The sequence below is a fragment of the Mya arenaria genome, chromosome 9 (assembly GCF_026914265.1).
Source record: "Mya arenaria isolate MELC-2E11 chromosome 9, ASM2691426v1".
Lineage (NCBI taxonomy): Eukaryota > Metazoa > Mollusca > Bivalvia > Myida > Myidae > Mya > Mya arenaria.
The window spans coordinates 36418152-36444219 of NC_069130.1; the positions used below are offsets into that span (position 1 = coordinate 36418152).

At 34.8% G+C, this 26068-nt stretch overlaps 3 protein-coding genes across 3 annotated transcripts in view; 2 read left to right on the top strand and 1 right to left on the bottom strand.

Moving 5' to 3' along the window:
• The window catches only part of LOC128203130 (DIS3-like exonuclease 2), a 32628-nt gene extending 19717 nt beyond the window's left edge, over nucleotides 1-12911 (top strand). The window contains exons 22-31 of the mRNA XM_052904413.1: nucleotides 111-287; nucleotides 934-1070; nucleotides 3159-3282; nucleotides 3963-4022; nucleotides 4556-4642; nucleotides 4837-4984; nucleotides 5714-5844; nucleotides 6301-6405; nucleotides 7284-7448; nucleotides 10479-12911. Of these exons, the coding sequence (XP_052760373.1) occupies nucleotides 111-287; nucleotides 934-1070; nucleotides 3159-3282; nucleotides 3963-4022; nucleotides 4556-4642; nucleotides 4837-4984; nucleotides 5714-5844; nucleotides 6301-6405; nucleotides 7284-7448; nucleotides 10479-10700 (1356 nt within the window). The 3' untranslated portion in view covers nucleotides 10701-12911. The remainder of the gene's footprint in view (nucleotides 1-110; nucleotides 288-933; nucleotides 1071-3158; nucleotides 3283-3962; nucleotides 4023-4555; nucleotides 4643-4836; nucleotides 4985-5713; nucleotides 5845-6300; nucleotides 6406-7283; nucleotides 7449-10478) is intronic.
• A 5287-nt stretch (nucleotides 12912-18198) lies between these two features.
• LOC128203449 (uncharacterized) lies at nucleotides 18199-20451 on the top strand. Its single transcript, XM_052904865.1, has 3 exons — nucleotides 18199-18661; nucleotides 18875-19054; nucleotides 19280-20451. Exons 1-3 carry the CDS (start codon nucleotides 18445-18447, stop codon nucleotides 19870-19872), a joined length of 990 nt encoding a protein of 329 aa, XP_052760825.1. The 5' UTR covers nucleotides 18199-18444; the 3' UTR covers nucleotides 19873-20451.
• Nucleotides 20452-20743: 292 nt separating this feature from the next.
• Nucleotides 20744-23193, bottom strand: LOC128203251 (uncharacterized). The gene is made up of 2 exons (XM_052904569.1): nucleotides 22782-23193; nucleotides 20744-22486 (listed from the first exon to the last, which is right to left on the bottom strand). Exons 1-2 carry the CDS (start codon nucleotides 22788-22790, stop codon nucleotides 20963-20965), a joined length of 1533 nt encoding a protein of 510 aa, XP_052760529.1. The 5' UTR covers nucleotides 22791-23193; the 3' UTR covers nucleotides 20744-20962.
• Nucleotides 23194-26068: the final 2875 nt, after the last annotated feature.

The following is a 26068-nucleotide window of genomic DNA, read 5'->3' on the forward strand; positions in this document are numbered from 1 at the left end:
AATATCTTCAAATGACCCCCCCCCCCCCCATGAATCTTCATATAATAACTATTCATTCATGCTCCACTCTTCCTGATCAATGTAATATATAAAGTCTACTTTGCATTTAGATAGAAGAGGAATGGTTTGGGCGTTCAATCATCCGCTCCTGTGTAAAGCTTGCCTATGACCACGCCCAGGGCTTTATTGAGGAGCCTGACCGCGCCTGGAAACCCGAGGAGTTGCCACAAATATCAGAGGGCTTCACTGTGGAGGATATCAAGAAGAGAGTGCTCAACCTGCACAAGGTTGGTGCCTTGCATATAAAGATTTCACATATACTAGGTAAAGGTTAAATTTAGCCTTTTGACTGATTATTAACTGATTTTTTATAAGCTTCATATATTTTAAAATGGTGGACAGTCTTTATTTTCATCTATATCCTGTTTTTTCAATCCTTCAATTTGTGCTTTTGGGCTGTTTGAAAACTATTACACATGATTTTTATTGATATGGGTGTGTTATTATAGGTAGATTTTTATTAAAAAATTCCGGGTTATAGATTGTCGAATAACAGACAGGATTAGGGTGTTCTGTTTACGCATTAACCCCTTGTATATTAATAGGAAGATAACACTTGAAGAATAGTAGCAGTGCTATGAAAATTGAGCAGTATTTCATGCCTTTCGATGAAATATGGAGTTTTTTATCAGTGAAATAACAACAGTGAAAATATCAATTACTGCAAAATAAGGAGTGAAAATATTAACTTTCAGAACTACTTTTAAAATTCATTGTAGTTACTTCCCCTTGATCATAACAGAACACTTCACGTCAGACCAGAAAATGTTGGCAAATAAGATATTTAAAAATTTAAAGAAATGTTACATAAGTTTAAATAAAGATATATTTGGAAATTCACAACTAACCTCAATATATTATTTTTACTTGCAGATAGCGTTGAACCTTCGAAAGGGTCGGTTTGATAGTGGGGCTCTGCGTCTAGACCAGGTGAAGCTACAGTACAGTCTGGACTCAGAGACAGGGATGCCCAATGGTTACACTGTCTACCAGCAGAGGGATAGCAATAGGTCAGTTTAAAGTATTCATCCTGAAATATCTCAGCATAAATTGTTCTCTTTAATCTGACAACAGAGCATCAGAAGTTTGGCAGGTGAAGTGATAATATTATTTTTTAGCTCTTATGTTTTGAGAAGAAAAAAGTGAAGTTATTTACATAACCTTTGTGTTGGCAGGTTCATCATACTGAAAAGACGTTAACCTTACTTATAATCAAAATCAAAAAAAGATATTCAAATGTAACTTGGTAAACATGCTTCTAGTAACAATACACTATTGTGTAGCAAGGCCCACAACTCTGGCTTTATAATTGTCATGTTACGTCCCATGATATCGTAGAAAGTCAAGCATAAACTTAAACTTGGCTGTAACTTCAACCATTCAATAATATTCATATGAAACTGTGAATACATATGTCCAGTGAAAATATGCATATTTGAATCAAAGCAGACAACTCTTGCTTTATAGCAAGAGTTGTTTTGTTAATAAAAAGTCATGCATAAACTAACCATGGTGTGATAATAGTTGCTCAAGTTTTGCATCTATTTTGCCAAATAAACTGGCATTACAGTGATCAAAAGTATAAAAGGTGACACATTTGCCAACAAATGCCAACATTAACAGAACATATCTACATTAAAGATACAAAAGCACAATAACCTTTTTTAACACAGTGTATGAACATCTATATTTTGTATGCCATAGGGCTTCTAAAAACTGGCAATTTGCCGGTCTGGACCGATTTTGACCAAGCCAGACCGATTTCAGTTTCAAAAGGTGTATAAAAAAACCTATAAAAAAGGTCCGAAATTTGTAATTTCGGTCCAAAACGACTAAGTCAGTAAAAGATGTAGAAATTGTAATACGCAAACATTCATGGGTCATTCACACATTCAAAACTCCATTCATTAGGTCATAAAACTGTCTTGGTTACCAGACAGACCGATGCGACCAGCTGCTTTTTCCACTAAGCTGATCTCTCTATAGCCTATCTGTTAATTAGCAGACGCTTGCAAACGGTCCAATCACGTGTTTTGGTATAAGCAGAAGACACAATTAAACAAACTATGTGTTCATTATCTGCTTGCAGCTTTCCTGATTAAGTGTTAAAATCGGTCCATATTTTCACATGGCAACATGCTATATGTCGTCGTCGATCATTACATGATATCCATTTGTTGATTACAAAACGGTTAAATTTAAATTGTTATAAAGAACCATTGCTGGTTAAAAACGGCTTTAAAGATAAATGCATGCCATTGTTAATCCGTGAAAGCATTAAAATACTGAATTAATTAACGTAATAAATTATTACCTGTTAATTAACAGACGCTTGCAATCGGTCCAATCACGTGTATTGGTAGGTCGCAGAAGACACAATTAAACAAACTATGTGTTAATTGTGTTGATTACCAAACTGTTAAATTTAAATTGTTCTTTTAAATTCCATATATCATTGTTAATCCGAACCTAGTCATATATAGGATATCAACAGCGACACGCTTGATTAACTATGGATGCTGACTGCGCTTCTTACGTCATTTTAATTCGCAGTAATGAAAAAATCGTTGTCTATATCACACTTATAGCTTGAAGCCCCGATTATAAATGTAGATATATATTATTGTTCAAGAGTATCAGTTAAATGTTGACCCACTGTAGACGCATTAAGCAAATAAAACATAATACTGTTTTACTATTTGTCGTCTGATCAACCGCTTCCCGAAAGCCACAGTTATTTACGATCGCAGTCGTTCTTATTAGAAATGGCGCAGAACTCGATGAGAATCTCATTTGATTAAGCTTGTATCAATGACTATCTGAATCGGCTTTGTGGCTCTAGAACCCTCTTAGGAATTGCAATATCGCGAAAAATATTGCCAGAAAAGACGTCGCGGAAAATAGGTGACATTTTTAAATGATCAGACTTTTAAACAGGCCTTTCTCTTTTTTTTTGGGGGGGGGTCGCCGGATCTAGACCGATTCTGGCCAGGTCTGGACCGATTGAGGTTCCAAAACTTTAGAAGCCCTGGTATGCCAGGTACAAGTGCATAATGTTAAATAAAACGGGTACGAAAAATTTGTAATGTGTATTTCAGACTGGTTGAAGAGTTTATGTTGCTTGCTAACATGGCCGTAGCTCATAGAATTAACCGGGAATTCCCAGACAAAGCATTGTTGAGAAGACATCCACCTCCACAGAGTAAAATGCTGGAAAACTTGGTATGAAGCTTATTTGATTAATACATTATAATGAACCTTTGCAATATTGAAATTGCTGTCACTAATTCTTAGCTTGTCTGATTTTTTTTAAAAATCACATTATTGTCGTCGTCATTCGGTGTCGTCGTTGGAGGCGTTGGTTAAGTTTTACGTTTAGATCACTTACATAGAAACTATTAAAACTATCGCTTTTGAAACTTGGGGAACTTTTTCATCTAATACCCTTCTTCACATTGTACCCTATAGATGCACCAGTTTTTTTGGGGTAAAAAACATGAATTATGATGGATTTTGGTTCATTTTGAGCATTGGACATAGCTTCTCAATTTTTGTTGGAATGCTTTCAATTTTTTTCACTGACAATAATTGGATCATGCAATTCAATTTATAAAATGGTTTTTGAGTCACACGTTTGGAAGGGTAGGGGGAGGGTGGGGGATATTTTAGTATTTTTGCACTTTAAATTTTTTAGCTAGTCTGATTTTTTAAGTCTTGTGCTTGGTTCACTTACATGCAAACTATCGAAGCTATCACTTTCAAACTGGAATACCTGTTCACTATCAAATTTAATAAATGAAATAAATAAACCATAAAAGGATGGAATCAGACAAGCATTCAGCACACACAGGCAGTGCTCTTGTTTATACTTCTCTGCTCGCATAATGTCTTTATTCTTTCAGAGTGACCAGTGTAGTGCATTAGGTATTCACATTGACACAAGCAGTGCTGGGGCCTTTCAGGTATGAAAGTATTTACTGGTAGGAGAGCAGTAGCCGGCAGTTTTTACATGTTTTTGAAGATTAAATATGTAGCTCGAAATGTAACGTAAATAATACTTACACTTACTGAAACTAGGGATGATGGTCTTTAAACTTTACAATATTAAAAATTGTGACGTCATGAAGCGCATGCGGAATTGTATGAGATACAATTCATGGGGTTCTTAATATTTTGAGGGATGCTGACAATTTTCCATTGTTCTTCAACCTTGAAGTTTTCTTTATCTCATAACCACTGGATGTAATTTGTCTGCCCAATCTTGGAATTTCGCTTAATGGAACTAGGGGCTGGCTAAAATTTTAAACAGTGAAAAATATCAATTTGATATTTTTTATGTTTGAAACAGTGAAATATCAATTTTATTTCACTGATTAATCTCGAGAAAGCATATAATATATAGATTGTCATAAGCACTATCAGTGTTTGAAAAATCTGAATTATGTGGTCCAGTTACTAGTTCACCATGATGTAAGTATGTATACTCATATTTCAGCGCTCGTTGTTGAACTACTCTGGCGATGATGACTATGCCTCGGCCAGGATGCAGGTGTTAGTGGCACTCTGTGCTAAACCCATGCAGGTAGTGATAGTTACCATGATGGATTTAAGTTGAACGCTATAAGAATTGAAAAAACGTTTGAACCTTTTGTAAAGTTTATAATCATTCCGAATTACATATGATCAGTAATTGTGGTATTTATTTCTTTTTATTCCTTATTTTGTTTGTGCAGCATTGTTAATGCATTCACTTTTACATGGACATGTATATTTCAGAATGCGCGCTACTTCTGTACGGGCTGTATAGACGATGAGTCCTTGTATCACCACTATGCTCTGAATGTGCCACTTTATACCCACTTCACAAGCCCCATAAGACGATATCCTGACATTCTCGTTCATAGATTACTGGCTGCATCGTTAGGTAAGTGCTTAAACAGATCAGACAGGTGTTGAAATGCAGTTGAAGTGCTCCCTTTACTAATATCTTATAAACAAACATAACGAAGGCTGTTTAGTTGTCCAGTTAACGAATTGTACTCTGGCATCTCGCAAAGACATCCCAGTTTTGATTCCCGGCCTGGGTGCAAGTGAGCTGTGTTTGTTGTCACCAAGCGGAACAATTTGGTTTCCTCCATTTTTTCCCCACACCTCAATATGACAGTCTCCCGTAATACTGTGCCAGCAAGAGTGTTAAATGTAACTTGTTTCACAAGCGTTGTCAGAAAAAAAGTTAAAAGATGCACTCTTACTCCCAAATTAATACAATTAAGTAGTTTTAAGTTACTGAAAGGATAAATAAAACAATCCAAAACAATGGTTCTTATTAAGGATACCATGTTTAATTAAAAGGTGCAGAAAATACATTATTTCTACATTATCAGATGATAGTTGATCACTGTAAATCTTTTAGGACCCACCAGTAATTTAATATTTGTGTGTTTTCAGCTTTTAAATACACAAATCAATCTTGTTATCAGTAATTAATATTTTCCATAAATGCATTATTTAGTAAGTAGTTAAAAGCTTTATCACTCGAATTTATGTTCGTTGTACATGTATGTATTGATTTTAAATACACGTGCCACTTTAAACTAAATCCATATGTGAGGTTTTCTTCTCCTACATACCATGTAACCTTTTTACATTACAGACTATTGCCCGGAGCCCAGCAAATCTCCCGGAGACATCCACAAGCTTGCCGACAATGCCAACGACAAGAAGACAGCGGCCAAAAGAGTTGGAGACCTCAGCAGTGATCTCTTCTTTTCAGTATTTGTTAAGGTGAGGATGGTTAATGCTACTCAGGGCAATTGCTCGTTGTCAACAGATGGATTGTCCAGAACTTGTTAAAAGTTGACAACATTGCAAATTAAAGCACAGCCAAAACAGTTGAATCAAATTTTGTTAGAAATACAGCGGATCAAAAGTGTATCCATTTAATTTTTCATGATTTGAAAGTTAACTACAATAGCTAATGTTGATTTAACATAAATTTTAATCATAGGTGATAATGCTGACCGTGAACATTAAATCCTTAACAAGAAATTTGAACAATTGGAGTCATTTGATAGAAAATTCAGAATATTCTCCCATTCTGTGAGAAAAACAACAAGATCCTTACAATACCAGCTCCATTACAGTATAATGTACACAATAAATTTCCAAACAGTTGTTGTGTAAAATTATTTATTTTGTCTACAACACAAGGATTACAATAATTTCTTCATGTATTTTCAGACGGCCGGGCCTCTGGAAGAGAGAGCCATGGTTATGGGTGTGATGGACAAGTCCTTCGACATCTTTGTTCTGCGTCTTGGTGTTACAAAAAGAGTCTACTGTGATGTGAGTCTCAGTTAAAGCTGCACTCTTACAGAGTAACCGTTTTGGTAACTTTTATTATTTTTTTGTCTTGGAATGAGCCACTTTTTTGCGTTAGTATTTAACAACCAGTGATATAAGACTGCAGACACAAGATCAGATAGCAGATTTTCATATTTACGTTCGAAAATTAATGTTTTATGGTTAAAAGCGTTACTTAAGTTTTTAGAAGAAAAATGAAATCCTGCAATCTGATTATTTGTTTAATATCACTGGTTTTCATGCATTGTTGCAAAAATTGGCTTGTTCCCAGACAAAAGTTAAAAAAAATGGTCAAAACGTTCAATCTAGCTGCTAGAGTGCAGCTTTAATAGTTTTGTCGATAATTGGTTATGACCATGGTAGCTGATAATTGATGATTGCAAAATCTTCCAATCAATTATTGATATATACATGTAGCTATGTTTTTCTCAAATTAGGGGTACAGTAGAACATAAAAATTAATCCACTCTTTAATTGTCGGGCATTTAAAAGAATCTCCTCATAGTTTCAGCACATAAATGTTACACCACCCTAGACATTGTTTCCATATTTATTCATTCATTATTCTTTTAATCAGCTTGTTCTTCTTTTATACCACTTATTTAGTTTGTCTTATTTTCGAAGAAAAAATATTTAAGTACTGCCTTCATATGGTTGTCATTGGCAACAGCGTTGAGCAAAATTTTGGTCATCACTCAAAAAAACATACAAGGTTATCAGTTGAAACTAACTACACATATTGCCAATAAAACAACACACACTTTTTTAGGAAGGCCTAAAACTTTTTTTTATAAAAACCAAGTTATGTCTATTTATTGATCATAAAATAATATGATTCAGTTATTTCCCTTTGCTTATAGAAACTGCCTCTGAAAGAGAAAATATTCCGCCGAGAGCGGAAGGTACCGAGCTTGGTTCTTGTGTGGGCGGAGGAAAATGGGGAGCCGGAAGTGCGACAGGAAATCTCTATCTTTTCATTGGTGGATGCCGTATTAGCTGTGGGGGACCAGCCACTCATGTGGATGGTAAGGCAGATCAATTTAGCTGAAGCATCAAAATAATACAATTGTTTGTGTTTGGTTTCTCAACTGACCATGATTTTTAAACCCAACCCTTATATTTAATTGCATCAAACATTTTTTTTACATGACTTTTAAGGCCCAAAAATTACTCTTTATGTTAGAACGTGATTGTTGTCATTGGAGAATTGTGTTACAGTAATCTTCTGTATAAGGTTTTTAAGATTTTAAACTACATATTAATACACACACATAAATTTACCAACTGACTATAAAAACTATAGGGTCAGCGCCTATTTCGTATGTAGGTCCAGGTTACCCAAACCAAATGATGTTTTTACAAGCAGGTTTTTCTCCTGTTGGGTATAACTTTTCAGTAGTTTCTTGATGGAAAGATACCTTAAGGTTTTGTTTTCGTAGATCTTTCCAGTAAACATTAATCCAGACCAAATCAAACAGTTTTTAAGAGTGACAATGATTAGACAATACTTTATTAAACAATTCCTGACCTAGGCCAAAAAAAAATGGTTTGGTTAGGGTTACATCCTTTTCAAAAACAGGTAGGGTAAGTAGGCTTTTTTCTTTCTTTTTCTTATAATGCTTTATTGAAGAACATACTTGTCATCATTTGGGAATGGTGTTTAAGGCTTTGAAGCTATAAACCCTACAAATTAAAACACCCAATACGGTAAGTGACTGGGTATAAGACAATAGGGGGTATAAGACGCAGGCAAAAATATCCGTAAAACATCTGAGAATTGTTTTTTAATCTATGTTTTGGGTTAAAGGAAGCATAGAAAAATTGTCTGCCAATTTCGGTCACCATGTTTGTTGACAGTGACGAAAAGAAAAAAATCCTTGAAAATGGCTATGGTTGTCTTCAAAACCATACAATGATAATGCAAAATATGTTTCATTTTTGGTTAGGATATGCACTGAAAAGAACTGAGTGTGACCATTTGTTTCTGGATGGCACTGAAAAGTAGCTTTTACGACAATTTGTAAGATTTCTTTCTGACAGTATATCGTAACCTGTCGAGAATGAAAAGTTAAGTTATGTCAAAAACCTTATATTGTACGGGTTTGTTCTCAAAATGTCAACACCTACAGAAAAAAATTAAGAACGTGGAAAGTGCGAAAAAACAAGACCATTATCGCATCTGTTTGTAGTATTGGTATGTTAAACAGGTCTAAAGGCAGTGCGAGTTTTTCACACCTTATCGTAAAACTGACAAAAAATATTTTGATAGTGGCCAACTTTGCTTTTTTATATGCATGTTTAATTATTGTTATATTCAAAATAATATTTAATTTTTAATCGTACAACATTTTTTTAAAAATTATAAACGTCTTACGATATACCGTATCCTGATCTTCAACTGCCGTTTTAACCGGTATATACTCGATTGATATGACCCGAGTAAACATCCCTTTCTTCATAATTCTAAATAAACTCTTGGCCTGAAATCGACTTCAGAAAAAAAGTTCAAAAGCTTGTTACTGGTTATTAGATGCAGGCATTTTTTTTTACATCGAAATCATTACTGGAACCATTTTTTCTTTTTACACTACCTACCCATTTATTTGGGGCAGTGAAATTAGAGACAAACAAAAACAATTGCGGGCCTTATTATGACTTTTAAGTTGTTAAACAGAGATTAATATTTTGATCCAGGATGACTGACACGCCACTTAGCCAGTATGCAATAACTTAAAATGTGCCGACTATTTTTATGTTTGTGCACTGTCATATAAAAGTCTGATATTTGTTAAAGAAGGAGTTAACAATTGGCCAATTGTTCAGAACTTTGGCAAAGTTAACATCTTTGTTCAGGTCATAAAAATTAAAGAAGAATTCTAACTCTCTGGGATTACACTTGTGTTCTGTCCCTTTTCTAACAAAAGTGGAGACAACTGTTTCATCTGTTCTTATTTATATTCAAATATGTAAGCCCATCATAAATTAGGTCAATTTTATAAGTTAAAAACATTCACAGTGCTAACTTAAACAAAGTTTTGAATGATCGGCACAATTAGTTATAGTTAACACACCTATAACCCCAGTTCAATTAGATTATACATGATCACTTCAACATGCAATTGTAGGATAGGTATCCCATAGGGGATTGGGATAAGTAACTGTTTTCTACCATATTACAAAGTACAACATTCAATATCTTGCATGGATATACAGGGCTTTTCTATAGTACCCACGGGTCCGACTATCGGACCCATTCCCAAAGCAAAATATATGATATTTTTCCCAGAAAAAATCCCAATCAAAAAGTAAAAATAGAAATCTCTTTATGAAAGTCTTTTTACCTGTACTGGTTCATTCAACATCATTAAAATTAAATTAATTAATTAATAAATTATGTGATGTAAAGTTTTGGGGCTAATTGAATTCAAAAATCGTTGATTTTCATCACATTCAGAGATCAGTATGAAATATTATCTGTCATGATTAATTGCCATTGATATTTGAGCCTTTTCTGTTCTTTTGAAAGGGAAAAGAAACTAATATTTAATATTTTCCTCATGCGCAGGAGACTGGAAAGCTTGTTCTTTTAACTGTAAAATTTTCCCATTTCGGCATATTGCGCGATGCATGTTTTCCCAAAATGTCTAGGGTCTTTTTCCCAAAATGGGCAGAAAAAGCCCTGATAAAAATGAATAGCATTGTGTATTGTTGTGAGCATAGAAGCTCCGCCTCTATATGCAAATCAGTAACTGGTAAAGGCACCTAGGTATTAGAAAGGCAGTATGATTCAGAGTGAGACTATTGATGTACTCACTTGTAATTCACTTGTAGAATAAATGTAGTAAAACTGTGTCTTTATCAAATACCTATATAAAAAAACAGCACACTGTAATTTATCGGCATGATATTAACAGCACAGTCGAGCTCCAACTTCTTGTTACTGTTCTGATATGCTGCAGGGAGCTGCAATGCATATACGAAAAAAAAAATACAAAAAAACAGTCTCAAACATATTCCACAGTTATACATGAGCTGTACTACATTCTGTGTTTCAGGCCGTTATCAAGCGACCCCAATTCTCTGTTGGAATGGAAGATTTCCTGCAGTGTAACCCTATAGAGCCAAATGAAGAAACCAGTCTAGAGGATCAGGTTGCCAGTCTTAATTTAGAAGACAACAATGGACTGGTTACTGAAAATTCAGCTTCACAGCAAGACTCATGTGAAACCAGTCAGTTGACTGAGAAGCCCTCTGAAAATGTGTCCTCAGAGTCATAAAACTTCTTGTCTTGTGATGTGCTTTACTCTTATATGTGTTACTGTGGTAAGGAAGGTGATAGTGATTTTTATACAACAAGTGTTCAACTTGCACGTTTTATTTTTGGGCCCATTTTGTCTTCATATAGTTTTAAGTTTACTCCTATTGAAAGAGCTGGCCCCATCTTAAGTACCATATAAAAGGAGTAAGCTGAGATCACATTTTTTGTTTTGGTATAATTTGTGTAATATTTACGTTCTAAAGAATTTGTAGACTATAAAAGGAAATTGTCTTTATGTTAATCACTTTAAACTCATTTTTGTTTAGTAAAGACAATATTAAGGTAGGAAGTTGTTTTAATGATATAAGCTACTTAGCCTTAGGGTTGGTATGCTTGAAGCTGCACAGATTTACCATTTTTACAACTTTTTTTATTTTTTGTCTTGGAAAGGGCAAATTTTTGCATTAATATCTGCAAGCCAATGATAAAAGATTGCGGACAAAAAAACAGATCATAGATTTTCATATTTCCGTTCGAAAATTAATGTTTAATGGCTTAAACCGTTAGTAACGGTTAAAAAAAAATGCATACATTATCATGTTTTGTACTTAAAATGAAAAAATCTGTGATCTGTTTTTTTCTTCAGCAGTCTTATATAACTGGTTTCTATGGATTTTCGCAAAAAATGGCTCATCCCAAGACATTGAGATTTTTTATGACTTTTCCGTAACAAGTTTCATAAAATGTTGAATAAAATGGCAACAAATGTAATTTCTTTTCATCATATGACAAAAATGTCGCCAAAAATAAGATTTTATTTTTATTCTATTTTGGTACGGTTAGTAGGGCGAAATGACATCAAACGTCAAGTTACACTAGTTTACACAAATATAAAATAATACATACTGGTTGTTTATCACGGGATATAGGGAACGTCATGCGATAGATAGGGGATAGTATGCTAGGACGCTTGTCTGACATCCTGTATCACATCGAGTGTCTTGTAAGCATATCACATATCTGTTAAGACTGTGTAGAATTGAGATGGATGCATGTTTAAACACCAAAAGGGACGTGATACAGGTTATCAACAAGGCGTCCTATCGTAATATTCCTTCTATAATAAGTTTCTCTTCATTTTTTAAATGCTTTAACTTACTGCTTTTGATTTAAACCAATGTAACTGCACTAAGATTTTCTGTAACATTTCCTGTCTCGGCTACATCGAGCTTATATGAAGGAAACACTGTCTCTTGAACAGCATTGTTCAAGAAAATAACATTACAGTAACATGCATATCCATGTATTAGAAGAAAACCTTAAATTTAACCATAATTAATTCATGGAAATGATATCTTTAACTAGTATTAAAATTTTCAGGGAAATATACGGCTTAATTGCAGGACAATTCAAGAAGATATTATTCATGCTTACAGCAAACATTATAGACAAACATTTAAGATAATTCAAGGAATCCCACTTCCATAACATACACAATAATTCAAGGCATCCCACTTCCATAACATACACAATAATTCAAGGAAACCCACATCCATAACATACACAATAATTCAAGGAATCCCGCTTCCATAACATACACAATAATTCAAGGAATCCCGCTTCCATAACATACACAATAATTCAAGGAATCCCGCTTCCATAACATACACAATAATTCAAGGAAACCCACATCCATAACATACACAATAATTCAAGGAATCCCGCTTCCATAACATACACAATAATTCAAGGAATCCCACATCCATAATATACACAATAATTTAAGGAGTCACATTTTGATATGATGCATCTATGCCTTCTTAATTAAAATTTATACTGTTATTTTTTTAACATTGGTAACATGCGCAAACTGCATATAAAACCCCCTTCAGTCACAAGCTGGTGTAATTTTTAATAACAGTGTTTAATTGAATAAAGAATCATCTTGTATGAAAACTTGTGATGTTTGATTAAAAGTATCAAATGCAAGAAAACAAAATTATTTCCTAATATGAACCATGATACATTTGTATATTAGGCAAGATTTATCATGATTTTTATGTATTCATTGATTCTGTATCATTTATTTACTCACATTAATGTGAAGCTGGTATGATCTCCTGGCAATGTCTTTAAGATGTATGATGCGGTTATGTTATTGATGAATAAGTATTGTTGCAATTGTAAGTATTTTTTGTTAAAAGTCTAGTGAATAAAATAAGGAATTTACCATGTCTTGTCTTGTAGTCATGCTCTTAGTTCAATGCTAAATAGTACTATCATGTAGATGTATAAATAAACAAGAGCCCTTTCTGAAGGATTAGGGGAGGGGGGGGGGGGTATTGTTTTGGCGTTGTCTGTCCGTCCATCCAATTTTTCTGTTATGATATGGATTGTCATACTAGTATAACAAGCAAGTGTGAAATAATGGAAATGATCATGGACTATCATAGTCTACTTCATTGATGTATATATGTGTGATGTTATGTGTGGAAATAAACTTGTGTTCTGTTCTATAATATTCAAACTTGGTCAGAATGTTTCTCTTGATGAATTCTAACTGCTTAATAAAACTGGGTTACATGGGGTCAGAAACTAGGTCACTATGTCAAATCTTACTAAAATCTTTGGAACATGCTAGACACTATGTTTCGTCCAATATTCATGAAACTTTATCAGAATGTCTCCCCCTTGATGACCGCTTAGACAAATTTAAAACTGTCACATGTGATCAAATATAAGGTCACTAGGTCAAATCTTAGATTTCTTGTCTGGAACCATATCATGGTATTGATTGGTCAGATTATGTGCATACTTGCTTAAAATGTTCCTCTTGATGAAATCTCATCGCATTTAAATTTGGACACCGTGAGGTAAAACCTAGGTCACTGGATCAAATTTTATTAAATATTTTTCCGAATTTATTAGCAATATACAGTGTTGCAGTGTTCTTAACACACTTAGACCAAACCACCGCCTGATGAAGCACTGTCAAAACATTATTTTGGAAAAAGGTTTGTCGAAGTGTTCTATGAAACTAAACTCTCAATCAAACTCTGGTAAAAGACCGAATGCGGTGCTCTGTAAGCGGCGTAGACTGCGCTATGTTTCATTTAAAATGGTGAAGAAATAGTGAAGTTATCTTTGTTTCAAGTCTTCATTCGAAGCAAAATATTGCCTTCCGACGTAGCATTTATGACGCAATTTATCACGTGGTATACACACACTGAGTCTGGGTTGTGTTCAATATTGATCTTGATCACAGCTACTTGGTATTTGTACTGCATTTTTTTGGCCAGTCGAGCTACCTGATTCGAGCGATTTGGTCCCTAGGGTGATCTTTTATGATGCATACTCCAGAGTGCCTGGTCATACCTATGCATACTCCAGAACGTTCAGACGGGCCTATCCAAACTCAATACGCATTGGTATTCAACCTCAGTCACATCAATTAAATTAATAATGGGTTATTGACTTCTTATTCCGTAAATTTATTTTTAGACGAAGGCTTAGTCCTTTTTGAAAATGAGCCTGAGAAAAAGTTATGACAATGTAAATCGATAATATGTTATCTTATTTTGGTATAATGTATTTCCTTTTATTACCCAAAATGATCGTTTTTGGCATGTTTACAAAAATAATTAAAAGTGTTTGTTATTTCATGTTTTCTGCCAAGGCAAATATGAACAAGGTGTTCACACATTTTACCTAGTGTCATGGCAACACTAACAGAACAGTAGACGTTACCCTTTCAAGTCTGTTCTTTTTATAAAAGATTTATTCCTGAATATAACCGTAAATGACGTCATGTTTGCACACAATATAAAATTACGTCAATATTCACAGACATAAACGACATATGACTTAATCTTCATACTTTCAGTAATGTCATTTGATGAATTCATTTTTACATTCATCTATTTTCGAGACATTTGAGTTAGAGTCTTTATTATATATTATTATATGTATGAATACCGTAGCAGAGGCAATGGAAAGGCTCTTATACTTGAACAGTTTGTCCAGGAAATGAATATCCAGATTAACAACCCAGTAGCGTTTCTCATTTGTGTTGAGGAACACTCTCGGGAGAACTTAAAGAAGGTCCTTGAAGATGGTTCATGCAGAGAGGTTCTTGGACAGTTTATACACTATGAGAAGCAGGTTCGAGATAGTCACCTTGACAAGACAGGTATACTCTGGATGAGTTTTATTGACCATGCACGTTTGGCGCTTGCGTTGTTGTATGCAGTGAAAACCAACAACTTAAATCTGTTCCACCAGTGTTATGGGGACATGGCAAACATTTTCATTGCATACTATGCCCCAAATTACTCACGGTAACTATTTGTTTACTGCATTCTTGTTTACATATTATTTTATGGATGGATGTCGAAACTCACAATTATTTTTGTCTTGTCCTATATGTGATACAACAGTATGTCCTATGTAGTATTATACGTTAACCCAAAGAGCCTTGATCACGAGCGTACGTTTATACTATAATTTGTTTTGCATACCAGCTTAGCTGTTAGCATAATAATTGTTTATATTTTAGATTGTCCAGTACCAAGAACAAAGTAATATTGAATTCACACTGCTTGTTACTAGTAAGTCACAACAGCTACGTGAACCAATTCAGCTTAAAGGGGTAATGAAGTATCCACTAACACCAGTTTCACATAGCCTAGGAACACCAGACGAGTTTTTTTTATGAAGACCAACAAAGCCATAATCATCCCGATGTAGTTGGAAGACGTAGCTCCAGATGAAACAAGCCCAACTGATGCGCTTTACATTCAGGACGGGAATGCCCTGTTTTATTCATTGACAAATTTAGGACCTACATTTGGTGCTTTAGGCTTTCAAATACTTGACCAGATGGTAGCAAAGCGCCATTTCGTTTTCTCAACAGTTTCATACAACGCTTTGCCCATTGAGGCCAAAGAACGGTTACGACGTGGTGTGTCACAGAAATACATTGTAGATGGCCCTGCAACTAGAAAACCAACTGACTTTAAACTTTTTCTTACCAATGATGAAAACAAAGTTCAGTTATGCAAATTATTGCTAAAGTTATGGGGGGGGGGGGAAGGAAGCAGCATATCCTCTTCAGAAATGTGCACTAACAATGCTTATAGTTAATGGTCAAGCCTACCGGTTGAGTTCCGCAAATGGAGAGGTGACTTCATAAATAATAATAATAATAATAATAATAATAATAATAATAATAATAATAATAATAATGGTAATTACTTTGATGATGATTATAATTATTATTGAAAACAACAACAATATAAATTATAATAATAGTAATAATAATAAAAATATTTAATTTAAGGTCAACTGTGATGAGATTCCAGAGTTATCCTCCAACCAAGATGAAACTGATACACGGGTTGTGATCTACTTGAAGTAATTGCGGCAACACAAGGCTACAATGCAGAAGTGGTTCGAACACCATCTTTGATATACAACTCTTTGGGGCAGACAAATACTTTGGGGTCAACTTACCCCACCCATATTGTCTCTTATGTTAAATGATTAAATGTTACTGAAGGGTAAAGACTCCATATTTCGTTTACTAAAACTCCTTTCATTTAACATTAAAAAAAGATAACAATAAAAGGTTAATAATCAGAGCAATAAAAAACATGCCATTTTAACACTTTTGTTCACGTTATCTTCAAATCTTATTCATATTATATGTACATGTATACCATGTATATTTGACACTTTAATTGTGAGTATAAATCACATTCAAGACCTCATAAACTGTTCCTTGATTGTATTACGATTATATCTATTTAGTTTTGTGTTCAAACATTGAAATGAGATATCTGGATATTTTTTTTATTTTTAATAAAATTTTCTTATCAGGGTCAATTTACCCCACCCACTATGGTTCTGTTGTTGTTGTTGTTGTTGTTGTTTTTTATATAAAAGTTGGTCAATTATTTGACGAAAATGTATTCAATTTCAGAGAAAATACTAAAAGACTTAAAAACAATCATAATTTTATACTAATTTCAAGAAGATCTTAAAATAATAAATTATGATTTCAGGTGAAATGGAAAAAAAGAGGGAAAAATCAGTATATTTTCACGTTAATTACAAATTTATTTTTTATTTTTGTAACAAAACATGTCTATTTTTCAAATAAAATATTGAAACACTAACATTCCACTATGAGATAAGCATGTAAGTGAATATATATATTTTATTTGTATTAAATGAGGCACATCTTTTTAAAAATTGGTTATTTTCATTTTATGGCGGCCGTCTTGGCGGCCATTTTGAATTTAAAGCATCTTTGGAAAAAATATTTTTCTGGGAACATCAAAAAAATTAACTTCAGACATCATTTGTTCATTTTATGCATCAAACAAAATGGTGTTATTTGGGGGGCACGGGACCCCTCTTGCCTACTAAACTATCACTTCCTTTTAAAACAGAGAGAGAGAGAGAGATTCTTTATTTCCTCCGACATATGACTTAAAATTAAAATTTAAAAATCCATTCTTACTCAGTTACTAAACTTCCATAACGCATATTCCAAAGTGATGTGTTGTAGTGTCAGTGGATATATGGAAATTTATTTAGTGGTCTCTAACCTACAGTGCCTACAGGTAAGCAATCGGAAATCCTCGGCTAGTATCCAACCGATTTTGAAGCTTTCCGGAGATGGCCGAGTTGTTACGATTGACAGGTAAGCCCCAAAATGAATGAGTTATGAGTGGATTTTCTCGAAAACTGGATTTCAATTCGATTTCCGATCTATTTTCGAAAAATTTCTTCATTTTTGACAAATTTTAATAACATTTGAAATATAAACCCACCATGAGGAACTTTCAAATATATTTACAAAATTAATTAATTAATTAATTAAAATGAATGAATTCTTAGTGGATTTTACGTTTTGAGTGCATTTCACGGATTCCTGTATCACCCCGCACCGCTAAAAGGAATGACGTCATCATTTTATGTACTTCCGTTGTGAAAATTCTCAATAAAAAAATGTTGGTATGATTGATAGACATGTTTTCACATGCTCAATACACTGTAAATCAAAAATATCATTATTCCTGAAACTTTTATACCTTAAGTATTCTTGCTTGATTTATCATTCAGAGTAGAGATTAAAGCATAAACCGCTGCCCTATAGTTGAAAGGTCATTTTGGAAGAACTGTCATGGTGGACGGTGTAATTTTTAGAGTTTGTTTTTTCAAGTGGAGTGATTTTTCTTAGGAATAACTTGACCCCCCTTTTTTATTGGCTTAAAAGGTAATTTAAAGCTTGTACTTTAAGAATATATGTGGTTATCATAGCCTGCATTCGCTGGAAATGCCTTTTAATGTTGTCTAAAAATTATAATTTTTCATTGAATTATATAGGGAATAACAATGGTGGTGTGTAACCTAAAAGGTATACCAGTATCCCGAAGCTTGCCGGAGATCGCCGAGTTGTTACGATTGACGCCCATGTGTTCATTCGGAGCTCCTCGGCCATTTTTTCAAAAACAACTACTTCAACAGATGTACCGGCATACATCCGAGGTTGTTTTTGAAAAAATGGCCGAGGAGTTCCGAATGCCATGTGTTCTGTCTCATTCGAATTTCACGTTACGTAATATTTACACGGCGGCCATCTTGGAGGCACATGCGCAGTGCCGTACACTATTCCGCTACAGCTGAGTAACCAAGCAGAACTGTCAAAACCAACAAGTCATTATTATCTTGTTCCCGGGGGCTTTAAATGTCAAAATATGGTAATTAAGTGTTCAGTAATTGGTTGTTCGAACAGAAAGGATCGCGAGAAAGACTTACAATACTACAGAATACCTGCAGTGATCAAAAATCAAGGTGATGAATGTGAGAGGCTATCTACAAATCGGAGACGACAGTGGTTAGCACAACTTGGGCAGAGCTTTGAAAACAAAAACATAGATAATGTCCGAATATGTTCAGCTCATTTTGTTAAAGGTAAGAATATTACAAATGATTAGCAGTACATTCACAAGTGATGTTTTCATGCAGTTACTAATTATATATACACTGAATCATTACAAATATTTAGCTCTTACCAGTTGAGTTCATGAATACTGTAGAAAAACATTTACAATTTCATGATTCAAGGAAAAAGTTCATGTATGATAGTATTAAAAAATATATGTGACTGTTTCCCTCATTCTTCAGGAAAGAGGGCAGACCTGTACGATCAGCTCAATCCGGACTGGGTTCCTACCATTAACCTCAGGGGATGTGCTACACCGAAACCACCAGTCCATAATGACAGCACAACTCCGTCTACCAGTCGTTACAATCGCCAGAAAGACAGAATACAGCGAAGATTAGATATGTCCCAGTTTGCCACAGGTAATCAACTTAATTTAGCAGCATACTGTATATAACGGCATAACCATAGGGTATATAATATAGTTACCAGTGAAGTTGTGGGATTTAAACCTGTGCCAAATGGAACACTCATTATAACCTTCAGTTGACCTGTTATGGTCATTGTTATAGCACAGCTGTAATACTTCCTATGTGTTTTATATAAATTTTAGTTGCACTTCTTATTTTGTTCATGTGATGTTTCAGCTGAGCTGACAGACACAGGCCCAATGGATGAAGATTCTGAGACTCCATGTTCTTCAACCCAAACAGACATGAACGGGCAGTACATAGAGGAAATGAAACATGATATTGAAGCACTCCAATCTCAAAATCAGCACTTGAAGTCTCAGCTATCAGACAAGTTCTCAGAGAAAGACTTTGAAGGGAATGATGAAAAGGTGAACCACTTGACCGGTTTGTCATCTCATGAAACTCTGATGTTGGTGTTTGAGTACCTCCTTCCCTATTTGCCATCTTCACTTGTTATAACACAGTTCAAGATGTTGATCATGACTCTTATGAGACTAAGACTCAACTTGTCAGTGATGTTCCTGGCATATGAATTTGGTGTTTCTCAGGCGACAGTGTCACGAGTGTTTACCAATGTAATGGACTGCATGTTTGCTAGACTACACCCAATGGTACATTGGCCTCAGCGAGAAGTGTTACAAAAGACAATGCCAATGCAGTTTCGAAAAAACTTTGGGAAGAAAGTTGTTTCCATTATAGACTGTTTTGAAGTGTTTATTGAAAAACCTTCTAATTTACAGGCTTCGGCAGAAACCTACAGCTCCTAAAAACACCACCATACAGTTAAATTTCTTATAGGAATAACGCCTCAAGGAACTGTGTCTTATATTTCAAAAGGTTGGGGTGGTAGAACCAGCGACAAGTATATGACTGAACACTGTGGGTATTTGAATAAGCTGTCTCCAGGTGATTTGATCTTAGCTGACCGAGGTTTTGATATAAGTACAAGTGTTGGCTCACTTGCAGCGTCGGTTAACATACCAGCTTTCACAAAAGGTAGAGATCAGCTGTCAGCGGCCGACATTGAATCAACAAGAAAACTTGCCAATGTCCGAATTCATGTAGAACGGGTAATTGGGACTGTCCGTCAAAAGTACTCATTTTTAAATGGAACTGTGCCTATAAGATTTCGAATGTTTAAGGACGAAAATGATTTCACTGTACTTGACAAAATTGCCCATGTGTGTTGTGCATTAGTTAACCTAAATGCATCAGTTGTTGGATTTGATTGAAAGTTAACTACATGTTGTTGTTTGTTTGCACATCATGTTAGTATTGTTATTGCAGGCGCCACTGCTACATGTGCCACTGCTACATGTGCATAATAAATATAAATATGAAATGTATTGCTCTTAGTTGTTACACCCTGCTGATATTCTTGACCATGTGTTCACTGTTGAACATGGAACCTTGGTGTCTTTAACAGCTCAAACAGGTTTACGACAAATATTAAACGTTCTCGAACATGTTCCGTGCAGAACCAGTACTAAGCATGCTTGTTAAATGCCATTATAACTTGTTTAAACTTGCACTCTGCAACCTTTGAGCACCAAAAGCCACATTGACCTGAATTTCGCAGGCTGTGACCAAAGCAAGCATAAAAAAGAAAAAAAAACTTTTGAAATCATTTATCTTCCAATGAACAATAATTATACTGGTAAGGTATGAAATGCAGCAATATTGAATAACAAGTGAATTGTACATGTTACGAATTGACTATTATTGTACATATAAAACATAATCAAAAACTTGCCGGTCACAGAACAAATGCTTGTACATGAATATGTTAACTTCTGGAAGTACATTTACATATGATAGATCAAATTCACTTATTAAACAGTCAACACAATGATCCAGTTAATGACGAGCAAGACGCCTGCGCTTAAACTGTGGCAGCTTCCTACATACATGGCAAAACCATTTCCCAGCTGGAGCACTTTCAATATTTACACAACCATAATGAAACCACTCAATTTCACAATCATCATTGTCACAACCTATCATTTTACCAAACTCAACCTGGTTACACACACAATAAAGTTTTTCATCACTTTTGACAGGGCTTTGGATGTTTTCTGATGATTTGAGCAGAGGAGTACATAAAGACTGGTTTAGATCATTTTTGTCAACAACCAGAGTTGTATACACTTTAGCTACCAGCTCGGGCAGTATAGCAATTTGGAACAAATTGTCAGCTTTCATACAAATATTTTCATAGAAGTTTTTGTCAAATGGAATTGTCTCAACAAACAAATCCTTACTAGTCCACACTACAAAGTAAGTAACATCCATTTTACACACTCCCATTTGTGTCTGAACCTGGTAGAAATAGCTGTGTTCCCGGTTTAGTGTCAACTGGCCTTCTTTGATTTCAAGGCATGTACAATTGCTCTCTGAAATGATATCATCCCTTATTGTATATGGGCATTTAACTTCCACACAGGCAGAGCCGCAACACGCACATGTGAGAATTCCGTCAGATGACGCCCCAAGAAATGGCCTGTCTGTGCTGATGAAAAAACCACAGTCTGAAATGCACATTCCCTCGTGCTCATGGCTCACATGCTTTACAAACTGGTCACGTGCTCTGTTTTCATTACTCAGACCCCACTTTGTTGCAATGTTTTCAAATCTGCTACTTTCGGGGTAGCAAATACTCTTTACAAGGCTTTCAGATGGCTTCAGTGGGTTGGTTTCACATGCAGCCTTCATTTTTGAAGCAGTTATCCGACCAGCTCTAAATCTAAACCAAAGTCCAGATTTTGACTGTTGCCGTGTCTCCATTTCCACATTTGCAGCTTGCTCAGCCGTGCAAGTAATTGTAACCTCGGAACATTTCAAAAGAACAGTTGTAGTGTCATTGCCAATGAGGTCGGGATCACGAAGTTTTGTCAACTGTTCTGGCAAGTCAAGTTTGTCTGCTTTTGGGATGAACTCATCAGCAAAAGGATCAATGACAGAGAGAAGGCCAGGTTTTTTCTGCAACCGTTGGGCTTTCTCACAAAATGACATTAAGTCTGAATATGAGGCTTTCGGAAAGCTTGCCTTTCGTGTGGTTGGTGTTTTCTCTGGCATTTCAGATGTTGATGTCACCTTCCGGGCTGCGGATTTCTTTGATGTGAAGTCAATCTCACTTATTTCTTTATAGTTGATCGCCTTTGTAGCTGTTGGCTGTATCCACCAGCATTTGCTTTCTGTCACAGACTTAGAGTCTCTTACTTCCACAGCAGCCATGACAGAAAACAATAGGGCTGCAATGTGAGTACACGCCTCGCCAAGACCAGCCATGCAGTTGCAATGGGCAGCAACAACAACACCATCTGGCTTTGCGATGACCCATGGTTGTAGCGGCTTTTCTCGCAGCCTCTGTGAATGCAGGACCTGAAGAAATAAGAAACTGAATGAATATGAAACCAAATAGTTTTCCATGCTGGAATGGTTAACAAAGACCACAGCATTTACCCAGCACTGTCGGGCCACCTGGAAGGTAAAAACATGACCCATTTCCCCAGCTATCCCCGATATACCCCCAGACCAAGGGGGCGGGGGGCGTTCTTAAATAAATATTCCTTCATATATATAGTTTAATTATTTACCATGAGTTTACTTAAAAAATATTTTAATAATAGTCAATAACTGATAACCATTAGCTAAGGGAATTTATATCATTAATTACCTTTGTCATCACAACGATATGCCCTGCTGTGTCTATGGCACCTCTTTCTCGAACCCAACCAAAGCACAATTGGTTTACAGCTTCTAAAGATTTCCAGGCTTTCAAATCATCAATCTTAAATCTACTTGGAGTGAATATCAGGTAGTTCACAATGTCTGGATAGGTAACAGAAGGAAGAATGGCAACATCTGTTGACCACTTCAAGCTGCTGTCATAGGGGTCAAGTCCACCAATTACATCCAACTTCGTTTCATACCGTATTCTATCAGAAGATTCAAGTCCATCCTTGTAACTAGAGTTTTTTTTGTTGTTTTCCTGATGTTGTATCCATACCTAGAGTTCATTTATCGCGTAACAATGTGAAAATAATCAAGAGAAATACTGCCGATTAGTCATCGTTCCTTGAATGCCTCCAAGATGGCCGCCAACCGGTGCGAGGGTAAAAATGGTCAATACGAAACTGCTGACCGATTAGCTGACCATATAGAAATAGAAGAGAGTTGCTGACCAATTGCTGACCATATAGACAAAGAAGGAAAACACATGAAAAAAAGTTTTGATATTTAAGATTTATCAAGACATATTATGTTAATTAATTTATTTTATATACTCCTTAAAGTGTAAGAATAGACGGATGTTTGTCTGTTCTTTTTGTGTTTTTCTTCTTTCTTTTTTTTTTTTGGGGGGGGGGGGGGGAGGTTGCATTTCAATGAAATGAATTGAGTTGTTTTTTATTGGTTTGTTGAAAATATGTGAAATATATCACGGTATTAATTACGATGTACAGTACAATTATTTGAAAGCAATATTTTTAATTGTTAATGTAGCTTTAAATGTTAGCTTCATTACCTGTGAAAACTATCTGCACTACATCAAAGAACGATCAAAAGAATGGTGTTTGCCAAATCGGCATCGGTCATTTTAATTAAGAAATTATTTCTCTTTAATCTGTTGTATGTTCTAAGTTATTTTGTGAATAAAAAGTCAATCATAGGCAAACTGTTGCTAATGAGTAAAGTTTGATAAGTATATATTTTATTTTCTTGGTCAAGAACATCACTTTCATAGTCATTGCAAAATATACTCCGAAAGATTGCCGTATTTTTCATTATTTTTCTGTAATTAGTGTGATTCCATTTGTAAATTTAAAGGATTTTGTCTAGTGCAGTTTTGCGTTCTCATATTGTTTAATAAAGTGAAATATTGTTTTTAGCTGGACTTTGTGTTTTCTTACATTATGGCTTTAATTGTTGGACATTCGCAGGCGAAATACTTAGGCAATTTAACCAAGTGTCCCGTGTTTTCATACTCTGGATTTAAAGCTCGTGGTTTCCTGGATAAAAGTTTGGACTTTTATCCGTTGGTGCCCAAGCAGTCGGTAAGTGAGAAAGAAGATTATATTATTTTACTCATATTATGCGTATAGGATAAATCGATATTGAAAAGTTACTGACCAATTTCTTAGCTGACCAATGTAACGTATAGGGAAAGTCGATAATGCAAAGTTGTACTGTTTCTATATGGTCAGTCAATTCACGGTTCACTGCATAGTGCTGACCAATGTTACGTATAGGAAAACTTGGTATTGAAAAGTTACTGACCAAATTCTTAGCTGAGCCATGAAACATATAAGGAAATTGGACTATGATACAATGTTAAATTCCTGACTAAATACTTAATAATATAGTTATGTAAGCAATATGTCATTGACAAATATTTTACCTTTAATTTTGTTATGAAGGCATTATATTATATTTATTCATATTATGTTTAATTACAAGTCCTTTTAATTCCTGGCTGACCAATGTAACTTTTAAGGAAAATGGACTATGATACATTGTTATCTTTTTGACTAAATACATAATAATTTTGTTATGTAGGCATTATAGTAGACTTACTCATATTATGTGTAATTACAAGTCCTTTAATTTTTTAGGAAATAATTGTGATTCGTTGTGCATACAGCAAAATGAAATGTTCACACAGTATAAACAAATAACGCATTAATGGTGAGACTAGTGTACGCTTTTAATTTATATTTATTCATTAACTCTTATGGTCCATGAAGCCCCTTAAAATCTTGTAAAGATAAGAACGCTAACACTGAGCGACTATCGAGTTGTCACAATTTGCACCAAGAGCCTCGGGGTCAATTGTTGTATTGTCACTCTATTTCATGGTTCAGTGCATATTGATGACAAAGTAATGCATTCATAAGATACTGACCAATTTCTTAGCTGACCAAAATGACTATATGGTCAGTCAACTTCACGGTTCACTGCATAGTGCTGACCAATGTAACGTATAGGAAAACTTGGTATTGAAAATTTACTGACCAATTTCTTAGCTGACCAATGTAACATATATGGAAACCCGATATTAAAAAGTAACTGACCAAATTCTTAGCTGACCAATGTAGCGTATAAGGAAAATGGACTATGATACATTGTTAAGTTTTTGACTAAATACATAATAAATTTGTTATGTAATAACATTGAAACTTATAGTTGTCTTTTTAACTTATTTTATATGCCGCTAACTATGACTCAATGATAGAGAGGAGTTCTTAAATCTTAGCTGACCAATGTAGCGTATAAGGAAACCCGATATTGGAAAGTTACTGACCAAATTCTTAGCTGACCAGTGTAACGTATAGGGAAACTCGATATTAAAAAGTTACTGACCAATTTCTTAGCTGACCAATGTAACGTATAAGAACAGAACAGAACAGAAAGATGATTTATTTGGATTTAAACATATTGTTTCTCATCCATACAAATAATTATAACACAAAATGATGGTAAATAAATATAAACGTATAGGGAAACTCGATATTGAAAAGTTACTGACCAATTTCTTAGCTGACCAATGTAACGTATAGGGAAACTCGATATTGTAAAGTTACTGACCAAATTCTTAGCTGACCAATGTAACGTATAGGGAAACCCGATATTGGAAAGTTACTGACCAAATTCTTAGCTGACCAATGTAACGTATAAGGAAACCCGATATTGGAAAGTTACTGACCAAATTCTTAGCTGACCAATGTAACATATATGGAAACCCGATATTGGAAAGTTACTGACCAAATTCTTAGCTGACCAATGTAACGTATAAGGAAACCCGATATTGGAAAGTTACTGACCAAATTCTTAGCTGACCAATGTAACGTATAAGGAAACCCGATATTGGAAAGTTACTGACCAAATTCTTAGCTGACCAATGTAACGTATATGGAAACTCGATATTGTAAAGTTACTGACCAAATTCTTAGCTGACCAATGTAA

Excerpts from the sequence above, each read along its gene's own strand:
- LOC128203449 (XM_052904865.1), top strand. The coding sequence starts at position 18,445 with ATGGTAATTAAGTGTTCAGTAATTGGTTGTTCGAACAGAAAGGATCGC. Across the intron at positions 18,662-18,874 it reads TTCAGCTCATTTTGTTAAAG|GAAAGAGGGCAGACCTGTAC; the intron begins GTAAGAATATTA and ends CTCATTCTTCAG. Across the intron at positions 19,055-19,279 it reads TATGTCCCAGTTTGCCACAG|CTGAGCTGACAGACACAGGC; the intron begins GTAATCAACTTA and ends GTGATGTTTCAG.